The sequence below is a fragment of the Polychytrium aggregatum genome (genome assembly GCF_025602895.1).
Source record: "Polychytrium aggregatum strain JEL109 chromosome Unknown BJ171scaffold_16, whole genome shotgun sequence".
Lineage (NCBI taxonomy): Eukaryota > Fungi > Chytridiomycota > Chytridiomycetes > Polychytriales > Polychytrium > Polychytrium aggregatum.
Genome location: NW_026516218.1, coordinates 98,168 through 122,092, shown reverse-complemented (window position 1 = coordinate 122,092; position 23,925 = coordinate 98,168). Strand labels below are relative to the sequence as shown.

At 57.2% G+C, this 23,925-nt stretch overlaps 6 protein-coding genes across 6 annotated transcripts; 3 read left to right on the top strand and 3 right to left on the bottom strand.

The window, feature by feature from the left end:
- Positions 1-41: 41 nt before the first annotated feature.
- On the bottom strand, positions 42-2,487 carry BJ171DRAFT_581203 (uncharacterized protein; the record flags this gene model as incomplete). Its single annotated transcript, XM_053114087.1, has 9 exons — positions 42-50; positions 238-348; positions 567-664; positions 791-1,081; positions 1,239-1,278; positions 1,530-1,628; positions 1,764-1,930; positions 2,095-2,166; positions 2,451-2,487. The coding sequence occupies 9 exons, from the start codon at positions 2,485-2,487 to the stop codon at positions 42-44; spliced, it is 924 nt and encodes a 307-aa protein (XP_052967070.1).
- Positions 2,488-2,667: 180 nt separating this feature from the next.
- Positions 2,668-9,644, top strand: BJ171DRAFT_598587 (uncharacterized protein; the record flags this gene model as incomplete). Its single annotated transcript, XM_053114850.1, has 22 exons — positions 2,668-3,258; positions 3,359-3,388; positions 3,545-3,609; positions 3,757-3,904; positions 4,024-4,129; positions 4,322-4,373; positions 4,494-4,620; positions 4,710-4,814; positions 4,908-5,319; positions 5,531-5,815; positions 5,989-6,038; positions 6,148-6,247; positions 6,391-6,458; positions 6,547-6,592; positions 6,744-6,856; positions 6,977-7,114; positions 7,226-7,504; positions 7,725-7,929; positions 8,220-8,386; positions 8,645-8,928; positions 9,107-9,440; positions 9,549-9,644. Exons 1-22 carry the CDS (start codon positions 2,830-2,832, stop codon positions 9,642-9,644), a joined length of 3,639 nt encoding a protein of 1,212 aa, XP_052967069.1. The 5' UTR covers positions 2,668-2,829.
- A 1,787-nt stretch (positions 9,645-11,431) lies between these two features.
- On the bottom strand, positions 11,432-12,441 carry BJ171DRAFT_423587 (uncharacterized protein; the record flags this gene model as incomplete). Its single annotated transcript, XM_053107607.1, has 3 exons — positions 11,432-11,455; positions 11,565-11,851; positions 12,060-12,441. Coding segments are annotated over 3 exons (693 nt in total), but the record flags the coding sequence as incomplete, so codon positions are not given.
- Positions 12,442-14,289: 1,848 nt separating this feature from the next.
- On the top strand, positions 14,290-17,891 carry BJ171DRAFT_81090 (glycosyl hydrolases family 31-domain-containing protein). The gene is made up of 5 exons (XM_053115899.1): positions 14,290-15,442; positions 15,687-15,729; positions 15,850-15,997; positions 16,237-16,851; positions 17,105-17,891. Exons 1-5 carry the CDS (start codon positions 14,377-14,379, stop codon positions 17,825-17,827), a joined length of 2,595 nt encoding a protein of 864 aa, XP_052967067.1. The 5' UTR covers positions 14,290-14,376; the 3' UTR covers positions 17,828-17,891.
- Positions 17,892-18,572: 681 nt separating this feature from the next.
- Positions 18,573-20,061, top strand: BJ171DRAFT_502600 (uncharacterized protein). Its single transcript, XM_053110773.1, has 2 exons — positions 18,573-18,858; positions 19,354-20,061. The coding sequence occupies exons 1-2, from the start codon at positions 18,784-18,786 to the stop codon at positions 19,768-19,770; spliced, it is 492 nt and encodes a 163-aa protein (XP_052967066.1). The 5' UTR covers positions 18,573-18,783; the 3' UTR covers positions 19,771-20,061.
- Positions 20,062-20,248: 187 nt separating this feature from the next.
- On the bottom strand, positions 20,249-23,878 carry BJ171DRAFT_502597 (pyridoxal phosphate-dependent transferase). The gene is made up of 11 exons (XM_053110772.1): positions 23,285-23,878; positions 23,049-23,153; positions 22,460-22,756; positions 22,216-22,326; positions 22,012-22,134; positions 21,783-21,895; positions 21,548-21,651; positions 21,316-21,395; positions 21,024-21,102; positions 20,684-20,880; positions 20,249-20,543 (listed from the first exon to the last, which is right to left on the bottom strand). The coding sequence occupies exons 1-11, from the start codon at positions 23,399-23,401 to the stop codon at positions 20,397-20,399; spliced, it is 1,473 nt and encodes a 490-aa protein (XP_052967065.1). The 5' UTR covers positions 23,402-23,878; the 3' UTR covers positions 20,249-20,396.
- Positions 23,879-23,925: the final 47 nt, after the last annotated feature.

Here is a 23,925-nt window from a genome sequence, read left to right as displayed (position 1 = left end):
CTCCAGACAGGGACTGATGAATCGGACCAAGATCGTCCACGTTACTTTTTCTACACGTTCCGAGCCATGCGAAGCCCCAGAGTCGAGTCGTTTGCGAGAGATTGAATGTCGACCAAATGACAACACAAAAATATAATCAGCCAATCATTGAGCGACGGAGGCAGAGGACAATGGCGACGACGCGATGATAATCAGTCCGGTGTGCATGTCTCGGCTGTCGGTCTCCTCGCAGCCTACCTTCTTCTTGTCCATCGCTTCTTGGCATTGCGGGCAAAACCATTTCTCAGGCATGGCGTTTTCAAAATCAACATCCGGAATGCATCCGATATGAAACCACTCGATCGGGCACTGCAGTTGTGCAGAGAACGAGCGCGTGTTTGCAGTTAGTCTGACGAATCAGAGGCGGCTGCTGAGGAGCGGGAAGGCGGCAACCCGATGCTGGCCTCGTCCGGCTGCTTTCCTGCGAGTGCAAGTCGTCGCTTACCGATGGATTGTCGCACTTGGGTGCACAGCAGCCAAGCAAAACAAAAGCAAGAGCCCGAGTACATAGAGTCAGCGCAGGAAACATGTGCAAAGCCTTGGTGTTGCTCTGTATCAGCCAGCTGCGAGACGATGGTGACAACGGCCTGGATTTCGGAGGGTATCAAATGCACAATACTCACGCCTGTAATCAAACGGGATCGCACACGTCAGCTATCCGATTCACACAGTCGAGAAACGGCGGCAAGATTCACCAGACAGACGCCTATGCCGGACCACGCTTGCAACAGATATTGACTCGGCGACTTACCTATCATTCGACCGTAGCTGACTTCGCCGCAGATGCAGTACCTGTTTTCGTCCTCGACAGCCTCGCCCGCTGGCGGTCGCTCAGACTCGTTCACTTGAGGCCGTTCAGCAACCTTGGCATCCTTGCCCTTTACAGGCCCGTGGGGCTTGACGGACTGGGCCGGCTTTGGTGCCGGGGCAGCTGCGTTGCGGTTGCCATTGTACTGGGAGGTCACTTTGGAGCTGTCGACAAGAGGCGGGGTTGCAATGTCCTTCTTGATATCGACGGCTCTCTGCACCTTGAGAGTGGCCTCTACAAAGATCAGCCCCAACCAAGCACAGTCAGAATGGGATATCCGAAACGCTGACTCGGCGGGCGCACGCGAGGTGTCTTCCAAATGGACGTCGAAGCATGGCATGGACGCAAAGCGTTGCGTAGTCGCAATCTGGTCTGGCTTCGAGGTCAATACCCACTCTTCGCTTGAGGCTCGCCGATCGGAAGATTATCCGCTAGAGTTGGCATGCGTCGGTCAATTCCGATGGAGGGTTGGTAAGCATTAGCGTTATCGAGGCATAGGCACGAGGATGTCATGGGGCACTTTCGGCTGCTGTCAGCCGCTCGAGCTCAGGATCGTTCGTTCTCAGCAACAACGGGGCCCTCTGGTACGGGAGCGGGCACGAAGCTCACCTGGATGCTTTGGTGGCCTCTGGAGGCTTGCAGTGGATCGATCTCGATGCACACCTGGGAGCAACTCGCTGACCGACTCTGAGTACTTGGAAGGCCCGATAGGACGCCGGAAGGCGGAATCGTTCTTGAACTTCAGACAGTCGTCTGCCATGCGGCCTCCATGGGCATTTGTCTTTCGAGGATAGGCACGATCGTCAGCGATGCTGGGCATCAGTTCCGGCTCCGGTTGCAGGCATGAGCACCCGTGGCTGACCGAGAGAGCACATTGCCGCCAGTCAGACCGGCCTGCAGGCCGGGACAATCCTACCACTTCGTCAATGTCGATCGCGATCCGGACGTTTTCGTTCGTGAGCTCCAGCAGCGCCTCGAGTCGCTCGGCGATCTGCTTTGCCGATTCAGCACACTGATCGGAGGTACCGGTTTGCAGACAAGACAGTAGGGCGTTGAAATCATTTCGCAGATGTCCTGTTGGCGCTGTGACAACCAAAACGTGGGATAAGCGGCGGACAGGCGACAATGGTTGCCAAAGAATGCCCTCGGAGCTCATCATGAGGGCCAGATATACACCCCAAGGAAGTCCAACCCAGGCATGCTCTATCACGGTGGAGGATGAAAGCCTGTAGATAGCCGAGGCGTACCAACAGATCGAGCAAAGTTCTCGTGCAACTCTGTAAACCGGCGGCTCAGCTCGGTGGCCAGAGACTCGGAGGCTATTCGTGTCGGTCCGGATCGACGGTGGGGCAAATGAGGAAACGACATGCACGATGGAATGACTGACGATAAGTATACGTGCGCTATGGAATAACATCAACCGAACTGAGGCCACGGCCGAGGCTACAGTCGAAATCAGGGCCAAGCCGGAATCGAAATCGAAATCGAAGTCGGAACCAAGCCGGAATCGGCTCGGAGGCAGAGGGGCAGATTGCTGTTCGCAAGCGCGGAGGAGATACGCCTCTGCCACAAAAGCGAGACGCCAGAGGACGCAGATGCATACTATCGAGATAATCGTCCAGGTACAGCACGGAGGACATGGTGGAGGCTTCCGCTGGTGCTGGCAGATGGGCGGCAATGCAGAGGGAGCCGCTTGGGCCTGGAACGGGGACCTGACGACGGCCTGCGACGGAGTGGTTCGATCCACCGAAGCGAGGACCCGCAACACCCATGCCAGCAGGCAATCCCGCCGTCATGCTCCTCTGCGGCTGGCTCGCCATGCCATGCCATGCCATGCCATGCCATGGGCGAATGGTGCGCTCGGATACTGAAGAAGCGACTGCCTTGTGCAGGCCGGCCTACGGAAGCGCAGTGCGGCTGTGGACGACCGTTGGGCCGGCAATCCGTTCGTCTGCCGACATCGACAAGTTCCCGCCCAAACCATGACTCTGGTGTGCTGCCTGGATGGCGCCTTGATTCAGCGTCGACGCATGTGGCTCGATGGTTCGGCCGCCGGGCGGCTCGACCCTCGCCAGCGGACCGAGTCCTCTTTGCTGGAAGCCATAGAGTCATCGCTCACTCCCGAGAGGAGCCAGGCCTGTCTGGTCCGAATTGCCCGTTTCGCGCACCCACTCTTGCGAGTCGCCCATCGTTCGTCGCCCGATATGCGGTCTGCCTCGCTCAGCCGGAGAAAGACGTCGCCCAAGCCGGCCGCAGGTGTCCGGTTAGATCGATACCAGCTGGGGGATTGTGTGGGAAAAGGTGCCTTTGGCGTCGTCCATAGCGCACTCAATGTTGAGACCGGCGAGGTCGTCGCCATCAAGCAACTGAAGCTCAATGCTCTCTCAAAGCACGAGCTGGCTTTGATCATGGTAGGGCCAGCACGTATACCACCTCTGCAATTCCTCGGCTGCCACCCCACCACTTTCGGGCCCTGTCACTGATACAGTTTGTATTGCGTACTCTGGGCAGATGGAAATTGATCTTCTCAAAGAGCTGCAAGTAAGTAGCGAGGACCACCGCCGCGGAATCGTCCATCCCCGGCTGTCGCAGAGTTTCGGGGTCGCATTACCGGCATCATTCCTCAATCATAAGCGTCGGCTGCTCTTCTTGAGCGCTTTGCACTCACACCATCAAATCGACGATATCAATCGGCAGCATCCAAAAATCGTGCGATATATCGGATTCTTCAAAACAAAAGAACATCTCAACATCATCATGGAGTACGTGGGGGCAGGCCCATACTCGGCTGGAGGCGGCGAGGTCGATACGGGCTCGGGCCGCAGAGTCGACCGTGCGTTCGGAGGCGTTGATGGCTTGTGGCAGATACCCACCCGGCTTACCAACGCTTCGCTGGATCCATTACCAAGGTACTGCGAAAATGGCTCACTCCAACACATCGGCAAGACTTTTGGAGAGTTCCCAGAGCCATTGGTTGCGATCTATGTCGCCCAGGTGCTGGAGGGCTTGATCTATCTGCACGATCAAGGCGTCATTCATCGAGACATCAAAGGAGCGGTACGAATGCCTCCAACGCCGTGCGAGCATCGTTCGCGATCGGGGGTCAGTGCTGCGTTGGCCCGTTGACGAATCGCTGACCCTTTCGACTCTGACCCCTTCGCTCTTGCAACACACAGAACATCTTGACAACCAAGGACGGTTTCGTCAAGTTGGCTGATTTTGGCGTGGCCACAAAACTCTCTGACATCAACGACAAGCACGTTGTGGGATCTCCTTATTGGAGTAAGTCGGCCATGTCGGCATGTGGGCAGCATTGAGCGGTCGACTCATCGCTGTGACAGTCTGGAGCATTGGCTGCTACACGAACAGGGCGAACCATGGACTCTGAAGAGGGCCTATAATATGCCTTGGACATCATTCGCGCATACTGAAATTCACTGAGCGTTGGTCTCGAACTGTATTCCATATCCACAGTGGCGCCAGAGGTGATCGAACTCTCTGGAGCGACAACAGCATCGGACATTTGGTGAGCCGCTGGAATGAATTGGGTGCATGGTACCTTGGGAACCTTGGTATCATGTCAAGTTGTGCATCGCTGACCTCCCCCCCCCTCAATTCATCAATGTTGTATTCGTGAACTCCGAAGGAGCGTTGGGTGCACAACCATCGAACTGCTGCAGGGCAAGCCGCCGTACCATGAGCTCGCACCAATGTCTGCGCTGTTTCGAATTGTGCAAGACGAACATCCGCCGCTGCCTGAAAATGCTTCGCCGGTGGGTCAGACCACGCCTGCCCCTCAAGCGAAAGGAGGCGATGCGATATATCCCAAAATATCCAACTCACGCACACTCTATCTTGACAGCTTGCCAAGGATTTTTTGCTCCACTGTTTCCAGAAGGACTGTAACCTGCGTGTGACAGCCAAGAAGCTCTCCAAGCACCCATGGGTGCAAGCAGTCAAGCAGAAGGTGGGTCACTCTTTCTCCAGTGGCATAGTCTATGCTAGGCGCACGGGCCTGCACCAAGGCAGAGGAGATCCTGACAACATTTCACACCCCCAGAAAGTCAGCTCGCCATCAAGAGGTGCCCCGACTGGCACTCTACTGACACCGATCGTCGCCTCGCTTGAAAATCTTGTGCCTGAGTCGGTTGGCGCCGAGGCATCCTTGCCAGTCCAGATCATTGAAGCCAATCCACAGGACATCCAGCCAATCGATTCCAAGTCTCCTGAACGGCTCGCGAGAGCACAAGCTGTACCGAAAATCGATCTGTCGCAAAAATCGACAACATCCCCGCCTTCGTCGCGGTCAACACCTCTTGCAGAGTCTCAAGGAAAGCTCCTTCATCGCCCTAGCACCGCTTCTGCACAGTTTACAACACTTCCAGCCGAATCTCCGAAATCAGAGAAGCCGGGCTCCTGCTCGACGAGTGTGGCGGCAGCAAGTGCCAAGAAGATGGTCAAAGAGGAAACTGGTGAGACACTTGGTGCGAGACTACATCCAGATGTGAATGACAGGGCCAAGCTCGACTCGGCAGCATCAACAGTAACGGCATGCAGTGGTGCGACGGCGCGGCAAACAATAATTGTATTGCACATTGAGGTTGCATCTTCCTGCCCGCCCGCCCTCATGAACATGCACATTCTGTCGCTAAGTTTGGTGATTCATTGCGTCCGCCGTTGCAGAGAGCTGGGACGATGATTTTGATTTTGAAGAAGCCAAGAAGGTTTCCGAGTTGCAGGATAAGGACCATTCGCTTCCGAGGCGGCTCCAAGCCCAAACAAAATCGAAAAAGTCAACTGGAGGACAAATCCATAAAGCGTCGCTATCAGCTCCGCCGCTTGCGTCTCCCCTCTTGCCTGGTGCCAAACCCGTTCCAAAGGCATTGGATATATCGTTTGAGAGCTGGGACGACGACTTTGAGTTCCAGGATCTGAAGCTTGCCCCGAAATCCGAGTCACCAGTCCAGCGTAAGAGACTCTGTCGTTGAAGATAATGCCGCCGCACTGGAATCCACGCCATGGCTGGGTGCAAGCTGCTTCGAGGCCATATTCTGTCTACAGCTCGGCTCTACGAGCCTTGAATGCCCCTCTCGGTACATAAACTTTGCTGATCAGCGCTTTGCTATCTCGGAACATGCCAGCCACAGACAAAATGCAGAATGCCAAACCTCTGGCCACCACCAGTGATCCGGTAAGTACTTCTGCAGTGCGATGTCAGCGTCCTCTTTCAGCACAACGTGGCTATTTCGAAGCCTGAGGCGCTTGCTTCTGTATTGGATGGCCCATGTGCCTGAAACTAGAAGACAGTCAAGGACGCCCAGCGCGCCATAAATACGTCCGTCGAGAAATACGCCGAGAACGCCTTGTTCGAAGATTATGGTGATTTTCTCCACGACTCAGGTGGGTGTCATCCAGAACCGTGAACAGAGAACATGCTTGGGTACCTACGGACGAACTAGCGCCGTTGCCCAGGGACAGACCCAGTTGCGCCGAGCCACGAGCACTTGTCGCAAGCAGCTGCCTGATCCCGCCATGCTATGCAGACATGGAGCTTTCCAAGAAAATCCAAAGCCACAAGCTCGACTTCGAGTCAAATAATGATGATAAAAACGTACGACTCGGTTTGCGCTCCTATAAGTACTCTTACCCCTGTGCTCAAGCTGCTGCTGCTGACCGATTCAATCAATTCCGTCAATCAGGATGACAGCGGAAACGAGTCGGATCCATTCTCAGAGATTGAGGAGTGTAAGTGGATAAATCAGCAAGGCTGTTGGTCAGAGTTGAGGGAACTTGCGAGCAGGTTCTGCTTGATCCTCTTCGACTTGCTCGGTGATCCGAACCCTCATTTGAAGAGCACTGGAAGGCTAACCTGATGGACCAACGCACTCCAATGAAGCATCGTTTTACAACGAGCATCATACCAAGATATCAGTGTCTATCATGGAGGAGTTTTCAAGAATCCGCTTTGGGATCCCTGAGTCCGTGCTCATACAGCACTGTGATAACCTGGTAAAGCTGGAAGGGCCTGATGGGCATATCGGAGTCGACGGCCAGCCAGCCAGTGCTTCGACTTGTTCTCCTTGGGAACGCATCATGAGCATGACTCTAACTGCGATCCTTCCAATGCAGCTGAATATGCTTATAGCGGCCGGACCAGTCGCTGTGTCGCGGATCGTCACATACCACTGTGTTATACCGTTGATCGAGCTGCTGGAAACGCAAATATCATCCCCGTTGGCATGTCGACTGCTCAGCCTCATCAACACGGTGAGAGGCCAAAATGACCTCCCCCCGCAGCGTTTGCACGATTGAAGGAGCAGAGAAATACCAGGACTGTATGCTTACCAATGTGGATATCAACCACCAAACAATATCAAGGTCGTCGTTGCAAACATGCAAGTCCAGGAAAACATCTGCCTCTTGGGGAGCCTGTCAGTCATCTTCCAGTACACGCTCAACAAACATCCATCCAAAGTGCGCCTTGAGGCGGGCCTGTTTGTCTTGAAGCTCTGCCGGACGAGTCCCTTGACTCTTCAGATGTTCATTTCCTGTCGAGGACTGCCAATCCTGACTCAGCTTCTCGAAGACAACTATCAAGCCGAGCACGAGCTTGTTTGGATTGCAATCGACGCCATGGAAGGCGTGTTTGAGCTCCAGGTAGCGCTGCCGGCGCTATCCTCACAGATACAGATATATGGAGCGTTTTGAATGCATGCACTGGCATCGTTGCTCGACCTTGACGAGCTTGAGCAGCACAAACAAGCCTCGATGCCAATTGGGCGCATGCGGTGCCTCTTGGCGTGCTCAGTTGCTGTGTGTCAACAGCTGAGACAGTGACATCGATGCCTCCATCCCTTTCCAAACTCCTTCCGCACAGGGATCGACGCCCAAGAACTACTTTTGCGAAATCCTCTCCAAAAATGGCGTTCTCAAAAAGCTGACTACGTCGTTGCTATGGATCATGGCAGATCCTGATGTCCGTGCTTCGTCGTTTATCAAGAAAGTGGCGGGGCTCCTGCTACTCTTTTCGCAAGCGGACTCGACGATCAAGGAGAAGCTTGGGCGACGCGAGTGTCTGAAAGGTGATGATCTTGAGCCAGTTGGGGATGTGTGGAGCTGTTTGCTCGGCCGCGCAGCTCTAGCGACTCTGTGCACGTTGTCGAGACAACACACAGGTAGCTTGTACACACATGGAGTGATGCACCACCAGATGGGATTGATGATCGGTTGATTCAATTGCATTCGATTCGATCTGAGGCGCCTTATATCGCCTCGTTCCGAACTCCTTGGATCTGTCATGCTGATTTGCGCAACCTCCAACCATTCGGCACCCTCCTCCAATTGCCGCGGAAATGCCTGCCACGACCACAAGACCTCGCTCGGGCGCTGCCGCACCTGTCTCCCAGCCTTCAGGTGGTTGTGCTCAAATGCATCAAGAATGTGTCGATGCAATCGAGCACCCTCGATGCGCTCCAGAGCGTCGAAATGATCCAGCTCATCAGCTCGATGCTGTCTCAGAAGGGCTCTCCATGCTATATGGTATGTAAGGAGAAAACAAGTGCTTGTGGCCGAGGCGGCTCGAGTCCGGATATAACCGTGGAAACGCTGTCACTGCTTGTGTCCGCCACATATGAGCGGATTTGTCGAGCTCGGTGATGATACGAATGTGCAAAATCGCAGGAGGTCTGCCCACAGAGCACCCAAGCAATCGAGTCCACCAGCCTCATCACATGAATCAGTACTGCCCCGGATAGCATCACTCATTCATCCCCGCAACCCCCTAAATTTGACCCGCAGGAAGTGCAAAACCAGGCGGTGACGATCCTCTTCAATCTCTGTCGCCTGAGCAAGGAGCGGCAGGAGCTTACGGCACTCGCGGGTCTAATCCCGCAGCTACAGAGCTTTGTGGCGAGCAAGAGCCCACTCCGCCAGTTTGCGCTACCAATTCTCTGTGATCTCACGCACGGCGCCAACGTCGTCGTTCGGAACATCCTGTGGGAATCCAGCGGAGTCTACTCGTACATGGAGCTCCTTACGGACCCGTACTGGAGTGCCAACAGCCTCGAAGCCCTGGGCGCTTGGTGAGTGGCACCGACTTGGCTGGGATAGACAGAGGATCGAGTGTTTTCGGGGCTGGGTGATTGACAGATGATCGAGACGATGTTAATCTGGCCGCTTCGGTATCGTGAATCGGGATGAAACCGGCACCCGTCGCTGTAGATGCGATTACCGCTCCCTAACATTTTTCTGTTCCGCTAGGATATGCGACGACCTGACAAGGATCGAGGATGTTCTGGTCGCCCCCAGCGGGGTGAGCGCATTGGCGACAGGGTTCGTGCTAGCTTCGAAGAACAGCACCACCCAGTTTTCAAACTTCCTCGGGCCTTTCCAAAAGCTGTTGATGGTATCACGCCGGATATGTCAAGAGATCCTGTTGAGCTCGCCGTTCAGGGACAAGATGCTGGACAGGCTTGAGCATCCGAAGGTCATGATCCGACTCTCAGTTCTGAAGATTGTATCGACCCTCGTAGAGAATCTACTGTCGGCGCCTCTGACCGAAGGAGGCGCTGCAGCCGAAGCCCGTCCCAGCGGCGTAAGGTCCAGGCCGGAGACTTCCTTTGGAGCAGGACAGCCGCAAGCGAGGATTGTGGATGGCCTATGGACACCTCTGGCACTGCTACTGACGACGGACGAGTGGAAGTCGCGACTCAAGCGCCTGGGACAGCATGACCCCGCGGTGCTTGTGAGAGAACTGGCCAAGAAAGTGCTTGTGATGCTCAGGATCGACAGCGAGTAGGGCGGACTCCGGGATGACAGGAGATCCGAATAAAATAGCTCCTGCGGAACGAGACATCCGGAATGCCTGCCGCTCGAACTCCAAATCGAGTCAGCCAGTATGGGTCCTGTTGTGGATCTTCCTCCTCCTCTTGGGTGTGGAATGAGAAGTCGATCCAGCTGGCCACCGAACTACAACCCATTTTGCAGCGCTGCAGAGTCGTTGACTCTTGGGCTTGGTGCATTGACAACGATCGCAGGAAGAGCGAATGAATGTGTGTATTCAGGACCCAGAAGAGAGCGAACCAATGTGCTCGAAGCAGGACGATCCCGTCGTTCACTGCGAACGCTCTATATGCTCAGCATATGGTTTACTGGAGGAGCCGACCACAAAACAAATGTGTACACTAAGAAAAAAAAGTGGGAAGAATGGGACGCTCGAGTGGAAGAATAAAAAATTAACCGTAGTGCATTATGGAAGAAAGAGCGGGAGGAGCCGTGGAGGGGGGGGGCTTAGTTCACAAAGTAAATGTAGTCGGAACCATCACCAAAGTTGGCGCTTGCCTCGAAGCCAGAGGACTGCGATGAGGGGTCAGAGAACGAGTTGGCATTGAAATCACCGCTGAAATCACCGTTGGCATTGCCATTGAAGCTGCCGCTAAAGTCGCCAGAGAAGCTGCCAGAGTTGTCAGCAGAGTTGCCTTGGTTGGATTGGGCAAAGTTGCTGGTGAACTGATCTTGGCCGTTCTGACTAAATCTCTGGCCGTTGTTCTGGCCATTCTGGCCGTTTTGACCGTTGCGACCGTTGTTCTGACCGTTCTGACCGTTCTGACCGTTCTGACCGTTCTGACCGTTCTGACCGTTCTGACCGTTCTGACCGTTCTGACCGTTGTTCTGACCATTCTGGCCGTTTTGACCGTTGCGACCGTTGTTCTGGCCGTTCTGACCGTTCTGACCGTTCTGGCCGTTGTTCTGGCCATTGCGACCATTGTTTTGACCGTTCTGACCGTTGCGGCCATTGTTCTGGCCATTCTGGCCGTTGTTCTGACCATTCTGGCCGTTTTGACCGTTGCGACCGTTGTTCTGGCCGTTCTGACCGTTCTGGCCGTTGCGACCGTTGTTCTGGCCATTGCGACCATTGTTCTGGCCGTTCTGACCCTTCTGGCCGTTCTGGCCGTTGCGACCGTTGTTCTGGCCATTGCGACCATTGTTTTGACCGTTCTGACCGTTCTGACCGTTGTTCTGACCATTCTGGCCGTTGTTCTGACCATTCTGGCCGTTGTTCTGACCATTCTGGCCGTTTTGACCGTTGCGACCGTTGTTCTGGCCGTTCTGACCGTTCTGACCGTTCTGGCCGTTGTTCTGGCCATTGCGACCATTGTTTTGACCGTTCTGACCGTTGCGGCCATTGTTCTGGCCATTCTGGCCGTTGTTCTGACCATTCTGGCCGTTTTGACCGTTGCGACCGTTGTTCTGGCCGTTGCGACCGTTGTTCTGGCCATTGCGACCATTGTTTTGACCGTTCTGACCGTTCTGGCCGTTGTTCTGGCCGTTGCGGCCATTGTTCTGGCCATTCTGGCCATTGTTCTGGCCGTTGCCACGACCTCGTCCTCCGTTGCGGCCGTTGTTGCCATTCTTGCCATTGTTACCGTTGTTGCCATTGTTACCGTTGTTGCCATTGTTACCGTTGTTGCCATTGTTACCGTTGTTGCCATTGTTACCGTTGTTGCCATTGTTACCGTTGTTGTTGTTGTTGCCATTGTTGTTGTTGTTACCGTTGTTGTTGCCGGTGTTGCCTCCAGCATTTTTAACAATGATACGAATACAGTCATCCTATTTGCGAAAGGAATATATCAGCACCAGTGACAGTCCAGCCGCTGTACATGGCACTTTTTACGCTGTGTGAATGCAGACGGGAGGCACATTGGGCAATGGGGCTCACCTGGGCACCACGCTGAGCGACGGGCATAACCACAGGTTGATGAGAGAAGGTACCCGCCAGAGAGCAGATTCGGTGGACACCGTTGACCTTGAAGGTACCGGCCGGGACGGTCACGGAGAGAGTACGACCATCGGGCGAGGCTTGGTTCAGACCCTTGAAGAAGACAAAGGCACGCGGATCAGGGGCGGCGTTGACGGCAAGGGTCTGGATGGTGATGTGGTTGTGTCCCTGAATGTTGCCCTGGTTGTTAAGGGACTGGGGGAAGATGTAGTACTGCTGCTGGGGATCTGCGCAAGTGAACGGGGCGGGGGCATGGGGAGCAGTTGGCGGAGATGAGTACATGGACACACTGGAAGAGGCGCAGCTGATGCGCGACGCGAAGTTGCAATCACCAGGCAGTGGCTCGATGATGCTGTCATGGTGCCAGGGCCGGGTGCAATCAACTCGACACAGCCCTGGCTCCAGCACCAGCAAACACATCAGGGGGATACGGACCATCGAAGAAACCAGTGGCCATGTTGAGGAGATCGATGGTGACGGTGTTGTCGACGGCAGCGTTGAGGGTCGCACCGGCAACGGGGTTGGTGATCAGAGTGGAGACCATGTTGTTGAAGGTGGGGATCTGTCCCATGGGCGTGGATGAGCAGGCGCCCGTCTTGATCTGGGAGCCATTGGAGGCCTGGACGGCACGGTTTTCCTGGAAGATCTGGCGGCAGAACTGAGAGTTGGAGACGGGGAACTGGTTGAGGTTGAAGTTGGGAATGGCGGTTCCGGCGGCGGCGGTACTGGCTTGGAGGACAGCCAGCTGATTGACGGCGGTAACCGAGGGGGCGACGGCGGCAAGAAGCACGGCAGAGGTCCACAGGTAAGTGTGCATGGCGGACGGGAGGGATGAGCGGGTGAGTGGAAGGTAGTTGGATAGAGACTGAGCAAACAGAGAGTAGTGGCTGGTTGTAAGAGGATTCCCAAAGACACAGGCGACGTTCAGAAGCGAGGGCCCAGACGACAGCAGAGGGTAAGTTGAGACGACGGAGCTGAGCCTTGGGAAGGAACGAAGACAGCGGGGAGGAGCAGGCCTGGGGTCGGCTTATATGGAAGTGCGGGCAGTGGGAAGGCCGTGCAGGACAATGGGGGTAGCCAGCGGGAACACGGCAGCGGCGCCGACGCAGCGCCAACAACGGCGAGCAGCAGCGACAGCCATCAAGGCGCCGAGTGCCGACTGCGAACGCGAGCCGAGAGCGCCGCGGGCGGTGTCGCAGGGCGAGACAGGACGGGATGGGACGGGATGGGATCGGTGGATGGGATCGGCTCGATGGACTGATGCGCGATGGAGGATTGTTCTCCAGCACTTGTACCGGCCTTGGGCTGCGATATCGCCCGGATTGTAATATCACCGCGGGGGGGGGTTATCAATATCATTGACATTGGCATTGCTGTTGTCGTTGTTGCTGCTGCTGCTGCTGCTGCTGCTGCTGCTGCTGCTGCTGCTGCCGTTGTCGTTGCTGTTGCCAATTGCGTCTCGCCATGGCAGATCGGCGCTGGGCCAGGAGGCGCCGTGGCAGATGTCCTTTGTGGCCCACAGCCGACGCGAGGCCGCCGAAGCCGCGCCGGCTGGGAGACGCCCGCCCACAGCGCCCAGACGCCCTCGCGGCGCCCGCACTGAGCCGCCGCGGGCGTGGGCGGCGGGCGAGGCCCTCGGGAATTTTGCGACTGGCCGGGCGCGCCGCTGGCCGAGGAGCGCGCGGCCATGAAAGCGGTGGTCGGCCCGTGGGACATCACGACAACTGGATGGATTGGTGAATCGGATTGTCTGCTGGAGTGTCTGCTGGATTGTTTGCTGATTGCTTGTCAGCTGGCCGCACCAACGGCGTACAGGTGCATCGAAGGACCATCGCTTCCATTCGCTTGTCTCGGGCCGTCGTGGCCGTTGCCGTTGCCGTTGCCGAATGCGCTTCCGTGTCCCGCCGGTCTGCGCCAGCACTTGGCGGCCGGCTGCCTCTGCGCCCGCTGACCCAGGCGCAGAGGCGCTCGCTGTCTATCCAAAAGCCTGGTCGGGCTGGTGCACCGGTGACGGGGGGGGAGTGGGTCTCAGCGCTTGTGGACGGGCGGCGCATGATGGATTGTCGCCAGAAGCATTGCCGCCTGGGAATGCTCTTTCCGCGCTGGCTGGGGGGGGGACGTTCTTTCCTACTGGTTGGAGGTACGCTCCATGTGCTCATGTTGGTGAGGGGGAGAAAGTTGCTTGTGTTCGCTGGGTGTGTTCTCCTTCCATTGCTCCATGTGTTCTCCTTCCACTGTTCCATGTGTTTTCCTGTCATCGTTCCATGTACCCTCCTGCCATCGTTCCATCCGATCTGATGATGTATTGTCCTCATATCGAGCTCCCAACTCGGCAGCGGTCTGAATCTCTCGTCGTATCAGCGGCAGCATGAACGATGCACTCTCCGAGCGGGTGACGAGACTGCAGCGCCACCTCCGACCCAGCATCATGGCCGCTGGCACGCCACGCGACCCAGAGCAGCGTTCCCTGGCTTTGCGCATTCGCAACGCAGCAGGACGGAAGCTCATCCCCGGTCTCCTAAGAGCGGTGGAAGTGCTGCAGAATGCGCGAGAAGCTCTCAACGGGACGAAACGATGACCTTCGGCCTCGGCGGGCCGCGCGGCTCCGATTTGAGCATGACCGCCGCGCAATGCCATCGGCGACATGCAAGCCGGGATCCGACTCGATCTCCCTTGATCCAACTCCGTCTGCCTTGATCTGCCGCCGCCGAGACTGCACCGTCGGCCTTCCTGTCGTTCGCACTAATTCTCCATGAAGCAAGTCATCCCTGGAAACTTTGGCCTCGCTGCCGACCCCGACCCCGGCAAGCTGGTCTTCAGCAACCCCGAAGGCAGCGTCGTGACCGTCCAGGTTCTCGACCACCACCTCGTGCGGGTCACCCACTTCCCCCCAACCAGCCGTGCCGACTCGTCCAGCCCGACCTTTGTCGTCAACGGATTGCCTGTTCCCCAAGCCGGGGCATCCGTCAAGTCCTCTCGAACCGCCCCTGGCCTTCCGCGCACCCAGCTTGGCGATCTGTTTCCCTGCCCAAAGCCAACTCGCCATGAGGCCGCCATCGTATCCGGCAGGACTGCAAGCCTCTCGACCGATCTCATTCGCGTCGAATGCACCCTCCACCACGGCGATCTGACTCTTCGATGGTTCGATCTGTCTCGCTCGGGCGGCGACACCCCATTCCTCGAAGATCTGGCCTTCCGCGGCTATCCGTTCGAACGCAGCCTGGATGGAGGCGTCTATCACTACACCAAGCGCAACCCGATCCACCGCTATTTCGGCCTCGGCGAGCATTCCGGCCCGCTGGCCCTCAACGGCAAGCGCTTCCGCCTCGAGGACATGGACGCCTTGGGCTACAATGCCGAGTCTACCGACCCGCTCTACAAGGTCTGTCCCTTCTACATCACCATGCTCCTCGATCACGACCAGCAAGCCCGCACCCCACACCAGGATCCCTTTGCCTTTGGCCTCTACTACGACAACCTGAGTGCCGGCGCCATCGACTTTGGCAGCGAGATCGACGCCTTTTGGGGCTCCTACAATGTGTATCGGTCCGACTACGGACCGCTCGACTACTACGTCATTTCTGGCGCTGCCCACAGCGCCGCACCGACCCAGCCAGCCCTCCAAAACGTTGTCGAGCGATACGCCCAGCTGGTTGGGAGACCGGCCCTGATCCCTCGCTTTGCCTTGGGCTATCTCGCCAGCTCGATGGGATACGCCGATGCCGAGAACGCCCAAGCTCTCCTGGAGGACTTTCCGCGCAAATGCCAGGAGCACGACATTCCTTGCGATCTGATGCACCTATCATCTGGATACACCGGTGCGTTTCCATGTGCTTTGGCCGACCAGAACGACTGTGAATAGAACGACTCAGACTCATGCATTGCCACGCTCCGTCTGCCGCCTGTCATGTTGCGCTGGCCCACTGGCTAGTTCTGACCGCTCTCGTCTGCGTATGTTCAACCGCAACATACTTGCCATGAACCCTGTCCTGAATCCCGCCTCGGCGCTCCATCAACTGGCAATGACGACACCCAACACCCCTGGAACCACCCTCGATCCAGTGAGCCCATCGGATGGATGTCGGAATGTCTTTACCTGGAACAAGTAAGTCCTGCCCCGGCTCCTGTCTCGATTGACAGCATTGGCATTCTGGATGCGACTGTGCCTTTCATCCAGAATGAGAATTCTTGTCCAATCGACTCAAATGCCACTCATCACACACAGTCGTCGCTTCCCGGGCCCTAGAGGAATGGTGCAAACCATGCTGAAGCACGGTATCCGTATCGCTGCCAACGTCAAGCCATGGTTTCTGAAGAACCATCCTGATTATCAGTCGGGCAAGGAGAGCGGGGCCTATATCACGCATCACTCGGTAAGCCGTGGCCTCCGGCCGCCATTCCACCAGCGATACCGTGTGTTCGGAATGTTCAGAGTGTTCAGAGTGTTCGGAGTGTTCGGAGTGTTCAGAGTGTTCGGAGTGTTCGTCTCAAACTCATTTGCAATCGAGGCGTTGGCGACCTGGCACCGACTGCATGGCATCGACTGCGTCAATGTGGACCAACTTGGCGTCGCGGATGCCGCTGAGTGTCGCTGATCGGTTGCAATTCACAGGGCAGTGGCCCGGCCGAAACACGACTCTGGAGCTCCGGAGCAGGCGACTCGGGCCTCGGAAGCTACTTTGACTTCACCAGCAAAGGCGCTCTCGACATCTGGAAAGCCGGTGTGCGCAGCTTGCTCGATCTGGGTATCGTCGGCATCTGGAATGACAACAACGAGTTTGCCCTCCCAGACGATGGCGATTATGTCGCTCTGCGCGCCGGCGGCTCCGCTGACCGACGCCTCACTGTGGGCGAGACCGGCCGGCCCCTGCAGACTCTGCTCATGGCGGCGGCATCATTCGAAGCCATGGTCGAGCACGCTCCGTCTCGAAGACCCTTTCTCATCACCCGCTCGAGCTGTCCTGGCGTCCAGCGCTACGCCGTCCAAACCTGGTCCGGCGACAATGCCACAAGCTGGCACACGCTCAAGCACAACATCCCCATGGGACTGAGCTGCGGGCTCTCGGCTCTGCCGATGGGGTATGGTCACGATGTCGGAGGATTCTGCGGGCCCCAGCCTGGGCCAGAGCTGCTGGTTCGCTGGGTCCAGAATGGCATCTTCCATCCTCGCTTCTGCATCCATTCGTGGAAACAAGAAGGCGTGACGGAGCCGTGGATGTACCCCGAGGTAAGACATGCTGGATTTGCATGTTATTGGATGCACAGCGCTTGGCGTGGGGAAATACGGTGCGCATGCTGTATCTGGGTGCCGCGGTCGCTGCTGTCCTCTCCAAAGTAGTGCCCCACGATGCCACTGGTCGCCCTGATATGCCTCGCCAGCTGGTCCCTGTATCCCATCTGAATTCCACAATGCTCGAGTCCTGGTCTCCTTGAGCATCGCATTCCCGAATTAACCACTCTGGTGCGTCTGACTCCCCCAGGTCACTCACATCATCCGCGACGCCATACGCTTCCGCTACCGCCTGATTCCTTACCTCTACTCGCTCCATGTCGAGACCCACAAGACCGGCCGCCCTGTGATCCGTCCACTGATCTTCGACTTTGCCCAGGACCCCAGCTGCTGGGACGAGTCGTTCAACTTTATGCTCGGGCCGGCTCTGTTGGTGTCGTCGGTCTGCACCGAGGGACAGCGGGAATCATCGGTGTACTTGCCTCGACTGGAGCACGGCCAGGTCTGGTTCGATGTCTGGAGTGGCAAGACCTACGCCAGCGGTACGAATGCTGTTGTCCAGGTCCCTCTGGAGCAGCACGGGGCCTTGTTTGCTCGCTCTGGGTCGCTAGTTCCCCTTGGCCGAGTGACCCGCCCCATTCAAGTCGAGCAAGACACCGAACGAACCGTCTGGATCTTCCCGTCACCCGAGGCCGACACGTCCTTTGGCGAGTTTACACTGGTAGAGGACGACGGCGAATCGATCGACGCCCCATCGACAGTGCTGAAACTGTGGTTCAAGGCCCAAGGCACTGTCGTGGAGGTCGGCTGGGACGTTGTCGAGAGCAAGTTTAAAGTGGCATTCGATACCATTTGGTTTGTGCTGCCCGCTGGCGACACACGCACGCTCGTTGCGCACAAGTCACTGGAGACGATTGGCCGCAAGACCGACGACCAGCATCGGGCTGCAATCGGGCTCGCTCTGAAGATGTAGAGCGTACCCAAAACTGAAACGGGACACTCTGTTTCGGGGTCCGAGTTGTCGCTGTTTTTCTGGATCCTGAATACACCCCCCCCGTCATGAACAAATGGCATGCCCAAGCAGAATGCAGGTGGATTGAGTCACTCGACTCGGCTATCTTGATGTCGAGATATTACAGGAAATCGACCGAGTGCATTCAAATGATGCTCACAACCCAAAGAAGCTAACCGATTGCCTGCCAGGACGGGAAGCAGTCGCAAGGCTGCAAGGCCCACAGCAGTCTGCAGATGATCAGCAGGATCCAGGCCTCTGATACCAAAGAAAAGGCGACATTGTCCCTGAGGGGTTTTTTCCGGAACGCCACTGGAAGTACAGCTCCTCTCTTCCCTGATGGCGTGGGAGCGAGCTGGATACAGATTCACTGGTTGCCGCTCGAACGAATACACCATGGAAATCAGATGCGGCACAGCCAAATGCACCAGTGCTGACTCTGTGCTCGTCGGTGGCTTGTTATTCAGCCTGCGTCTGTCGATCTGCATCTCTCCCACACACTTTGCCATGAGTTTGCTGGGCTCGAAGCCGCCGCATGAGGCCATGAAGCAGCGGGTTGCCGAGACCAGACCACAACGCGCGAGACGAGGGGACGCCCTCGTTCAAGCGAGGACCTTCTCGCAGGGGGCCTCGTCCGTTCTGTGTCGCCCGGCAAACACATGACCGATCCATCTTTTTTTTTCTCTCTCTCTGTTTTGCGTTTTCCTGGGGACAGCCAAGTGAACCAGCACCAATCCGTCCTGTGGAATCACTTGCTCTTGAGGGTGCCCCGCTTACTGCTCATAGAGGACATCTGCATCCACGCGATCGAGCAATCCAGCAATCCAGCAATCCAGCAATCGAGCAATCTAACAGTCGAGCAAGCACACACAAATACACAACACCAGATCATCGGGTCGATCCTCCACACATACACCATGCGCTTTGCACCGCTAAAGTACATTGAGCGACTGGCCGAGGCCGGTCTCAAGAAAAATCTTATTCCCGAGAAGGTACGCCAATGAACCCAAGGCACATCGCCTTTACCAATCTCAGCCCGGTGGAAGGGAGTGGATGGGGGGGGGAAGGGAATGAGTGAAACGGCGGGAGTATGAGAGCGAGAGAAACCGACACAAGACGGAGACCCACATCCGAGGACGACGCAGCCAAATACAACACAGCACAACGTCGAAGAGGACCTGGCAGCATCAAAATTGGATGGAGGGATCAGCATATGGGCGATCGAGATCGGTCGTCGCTGGCGTATATTGCGACGGCAGCCGACTCCGCCATGATCGCGAGCATTGCGAACGGTGCAATCGCAGTAGTGCCCCAGCGATCGACGCTCAATCCTTGCCTGCTATGACCGATCTCGTCGCCAATGCCACAGCCTAATGGCGCGGATCGCCTACCGATGCCCAATGCCCAATTGCCACTTCTCCTTTCTCAGTCCTAATCTCAATCCCAACCCTAATCCCAATCCTAATCTCATTCTCAACCACTACCAGGATCTGGGCTCGCGAACCCGCAACGGCTCTGGAGCCTTTGTTCCGCAACTGCTCAAGCTGCACATCTATTACGATCATCCGCGCATGGGCTACGGCGGCGACTCCAAGGGCACCGTCGAGTTCATCAAGACACGGCTCACATCGCTGGCACAGAAATACAAGTACGTCGAGTTTGCCGTCCAGCCCCGGGTCAGCAACCCGCCCGAGGTCGTGGCCGTCTACGCCAACGGCATCGAGAAGCGCTTCCCGCTGAAGCGCTTCCCCGCCAGTGCCGTTTATGAAAAGATCTCGACGCTGCTGGGAACCTCGAGCCGCGGCCCCACCAAGAGCCGATCAGGCCGCCCCGTCATCAGCAACGAGGATCCGGTCGTCCACAGCTGGAACCCGTTCGACTCGGAGCACCGATTCAAGCCTTGAGGTGGCGGGCCTCGTGGATCCACCTCCCACTTCCGCTGCGTCACTCTCCGACCTCCATTTCTTCTCAGCTGGCGGAGGGGTGGGCAGAATGGATCGAGCTTGACTCGCCTTCCCTCCTTTTGCCCCCTCCGCCCCTCTCGCCCTCACCACCATCCACAACTTGCATTCCGCATATGTTGGCTTCATCCGCCCCCCCCTCCTCTTTATGCCCATTACGAAGCCGGACGCCCTGTTTTGAGTCGGGGCTGTCGTTGTTTTCTGGGACCCAAATACACACCCATGACCAACGCATGTCCACGGAGACCGACCTATTGCCGGTTGCCTTTGAGAATGCCTCGTGGCAACCAGGAATCGGATACTCGTCGAGCCCACGGCGACTCAGGCCTGCCCAGCGCCTCGAGCAGATTCGCAGCGGACAGCAACACACACCACCCTCCCTTTCAGTGGATAGATCCATATGGCTCGCAGGACGGTCGGCTGCAGTGGGAAATATGTATATTCAAGAAACAGGTGGGGGGAGCAATGGCAGTGACATGACCCGCCGACTGTGGAATCCCGCTGGATAAGCCACGGGGGGTGGTGCTGCATCAAAGTGTCAGCACTCTGGGAGCGCCGCGCATGGGACATTAGTTGCTGTACTTCTTGACAAAGCTGTTGTGGAAGTGGGCAACACTGTCGATGAAGCTATCCAGCTGGTTCTCGGGGGGCAGGAAAGTCGAACGGAAGTGCCAGGTACCTTCCCTCTGGCAGAATCCGGATCCGGGAACCATGCACTGGAGGATGGATGATGCGGCATACGAGTCAGCGACAGATACGACTGGAGAGGCAGCATCACGGACCAGCACCGACCACCGACCACCGACCACCGACCACCGACCACCGACCACCGACCACCAACACGTCTCAAACTTACCACGCCGGTGGCGTTCAGCATCTCCATGCAGTACAGCGCATCAGGCTGCTTGCCGGCTTTCTGGGCAGCATCGATGGCGCCCTGGGGGAGAACGATGCGGGGGAACAGGTACATGGCGCCCTGGGCAGGAGGGCAAATGACACCCTCGAGCGAGTTGAAGGCAGCAGCAAGCTTGGTGGCTCTTCGCTTCAACGACTCTGCATTCCGAATACACATGGAAACATCAGTCCGCATCATGCGCTGTAGATATCGGCTGTCCGTGCCGCACGCGACACAACCGACAGAACCATGGTGTCGTTGGCAATCCCAAATCGAGAGACCCAGTATGACCGAGACATACCATAGATGGCATCGATTTCAGCACGGTATTCAGGGTACGACGGATCGCCCTTCTTGGGAGGCCTCACGGTGAGATCGACCTAGGCGACAAGTTGATTTAGCCGAGAGTCAGCAAGGACGATGCCGCGAAACCCATAGCCGCGAGAGTCGGGTCGGCACAGGCATATGCTGCGACTATGCACCATCATCGCGAGATATGTCCACGCCAGTGATCGACCGGCGTAGCAGTCAGTCGTGCCGGCACAGAACCGACCTACACCAAACCACCGCCACGCTCTCTGCTCGACACCTACCATGACCTGTCCCTGCACAGGAGGACACAGCGAGACCGAGGCAACCTTGTAGAACATGTCGATGATGTCATCGCTGACGCCTGTGACGGGCACGGACCGTGGAGTAGACTGCGTGAGCAAGGTGCCAGTGTGCATCGTGCAGGTCGCAAAATGGTGCCGCTCCATCGCAGATCGATTCGCAATTCGACACAGCAGGCCATACTGCCATCTTGCCAAACGCTCGCATACGCACCGGTGCACTCAAAGTATCCACCACGGCGGCCGCATTCGCCAACCATGCCTTTGGAAACACTGTTGAACGAGATGAGCTCAAGCCCCTCGTAAGCGGGGCCGAGGCTGGTGGGGAGGGCACAAGGGAAAGGTCAAGGGGTCAGGAACCAATGGTCGGCAACTCCAAAGGGCCAGGCTCCATCAGGACCACAACGCTCGATGGCATGCATACACGCAGGCAGTCGAGGGAATGTTACCTCTTCAGGACCTTCTTGAACGAGTGGAAGGGGAGGGTGGAGAGGTAGATGTTGGTCTGGTACACCTCGTCGGCGAGGAGCACAAGCTTTTCTTCGTGGCAGAAACGAATGATCTGTGACAAGAGGGACGTAAGGATCCAAAGCGCCAAGAGACCGCCGTTGCTCAAGATGGCAGTGCTGAGTAAACGGGATTGGCCGGAAGCAGCAGATATAGTTGGTGGATACCCACATCCTTCATGCTCTCCTCAGTCAGGACTTGGCCAGTGGGGTTGCCGGGGTTGATGACACAGAGAGCACGGACATCGACGCCGCTGTTGCGGGCCTCCTGGATGGATCTCTTGAGCTCGACAATCTGCAGGCGCAGTCGGGTTAGCATGGCGGGCGAGATCCATGATATTATGCAGTGCACTTTGGGCCCAGTTGGACAACGTACATCCAGACCAAAGGTCTCGGCAGACTCGTCGAGGTAGTATGGGACAGCCTTGCCGTTGAAGAGGGCGATGGAGGCAGTGTAAAGTGGGTACTGGGGAATCGGGATCATGATCTGAAGTCGAGTTTTGGATTAGTGTCTTTGGCCACATCCAAGGGGCATGAAAGCCAAAGCAGCAGAGGCAAAGGCGGTGGGGATGCGGTGGTGCTCGGCATGCGAACGGGACGAATCGACCCGCGACACTCACGCCAACGTTGCTGTTCTGGATCAGGGTCTGGAGAACGAGCTGGACACCAGGACTGGCGCCGGCGGTCAGGAAAATGTGCTCGGGGTTGGCGGGGTATCCATCTCGCTCCTCGATAAAGTCGGCAACATGCTTGCGGATGAGCGGGATGCCCTTGGAGTGAGAATAGGCGCCAGAGGAGCCGCCCATGGCAGCGAGCAGAGTGCGGGCTCTGTCGACGGCATCGGGCTTGAAGAGCTGCGAGGTGATCTGGGCGTTTTCGGGCTTGAGCAGATCCGGGTAGTCGACCAGGGAAGCAACCTGCACGTCGGTGGGGGATGGGTGGGGGAGAGGGCAGAAGACGCAAGCCATGGACAGGATCAGAGAACGCGTGCGGCAATGTCCATCGGACACCGGATCGCCTCTGGCAGATTGGCGATAATGCAGCCCCGTCGCCAACAACGCCCCCCATACAATAGCAACAGCAACGGAACCCCGATCTCAGCCAGCACACGGACGAGGAGCGATGCTGTGGTTGGCATCGTCTGGCGCAAAGAGGATGGCGTAACAGGCTGGCTGGGCAAAGAAGCCGCAGCGACAACGATGGACACACCTGCCGGAAGAAGGTGATGGGCTTCTGCTCGAGCTGCTGGGGGTTGCCGATGTTGCAGTTGGTGATGGTCTTGAAGGGCAGCGAACCGGGGGTGCTGGCGAGTTGCTGGAGGCAGGTCAAAGGGACACCGCGATGCATGGCAAAGAAGAGAGCGAGAGAGAGCTGCTGGTGAGCTGACACAGTCCAGCACTTGGAGAGATTGGCCACAGGAAATGCAAGCGGGGCAAACGACTTACCTCCTTCAGCTGCTCGGCACGGATAGCGAGCTCACCGCGGACAGCGTACTCAACATTGACCACGTTGGGGTTGAGCTTGGAAACCTGAAGAACCTTGTCTGTTCGTTGGATGGTCATTGTTGGGAGCGGGTTGGCGACGAACAGAGAGAGCGGGACCTGGGATCAGAAACACACGAAACAGGGGCAGCTGCTGCCGGGTGCGGGAAGAGGAAGACGAGGGTGGCGCCGAGAGAGCCAGGGTGTGATAGCAAAGTCGATGGTCGGCAGCGAAGAGGGCTCTATATAGACGAGCGAGCCGGCTGACGATTGCTGTGGGGCCCAACCAGGGTGCAGTCGCTTGTGCGAGCGAGCCCGGACCAAACCCCCACATGACGGCCAGCCAGCAGCACGAGCTGACCCAACCGACATCATCGGGTGGCTCGGGGTATCGGATGCAGGCTGTGCGCCAGGACGGGATGGACACTGGCGGAGACTGCGGCCGCAACAGAGACCAGCTGCAGGCAACTGGTCGCGGCTGGCAAGCCCGATCGACAGCAGCGCAGGACAGGGGACGAATCAGCGCAGCGAGCAGGCTAATCTGGAGAGATAGCGAGCGGGATGGCGGACAGGATTACGCACTGGAGGTCATCGTTGCGACGGAG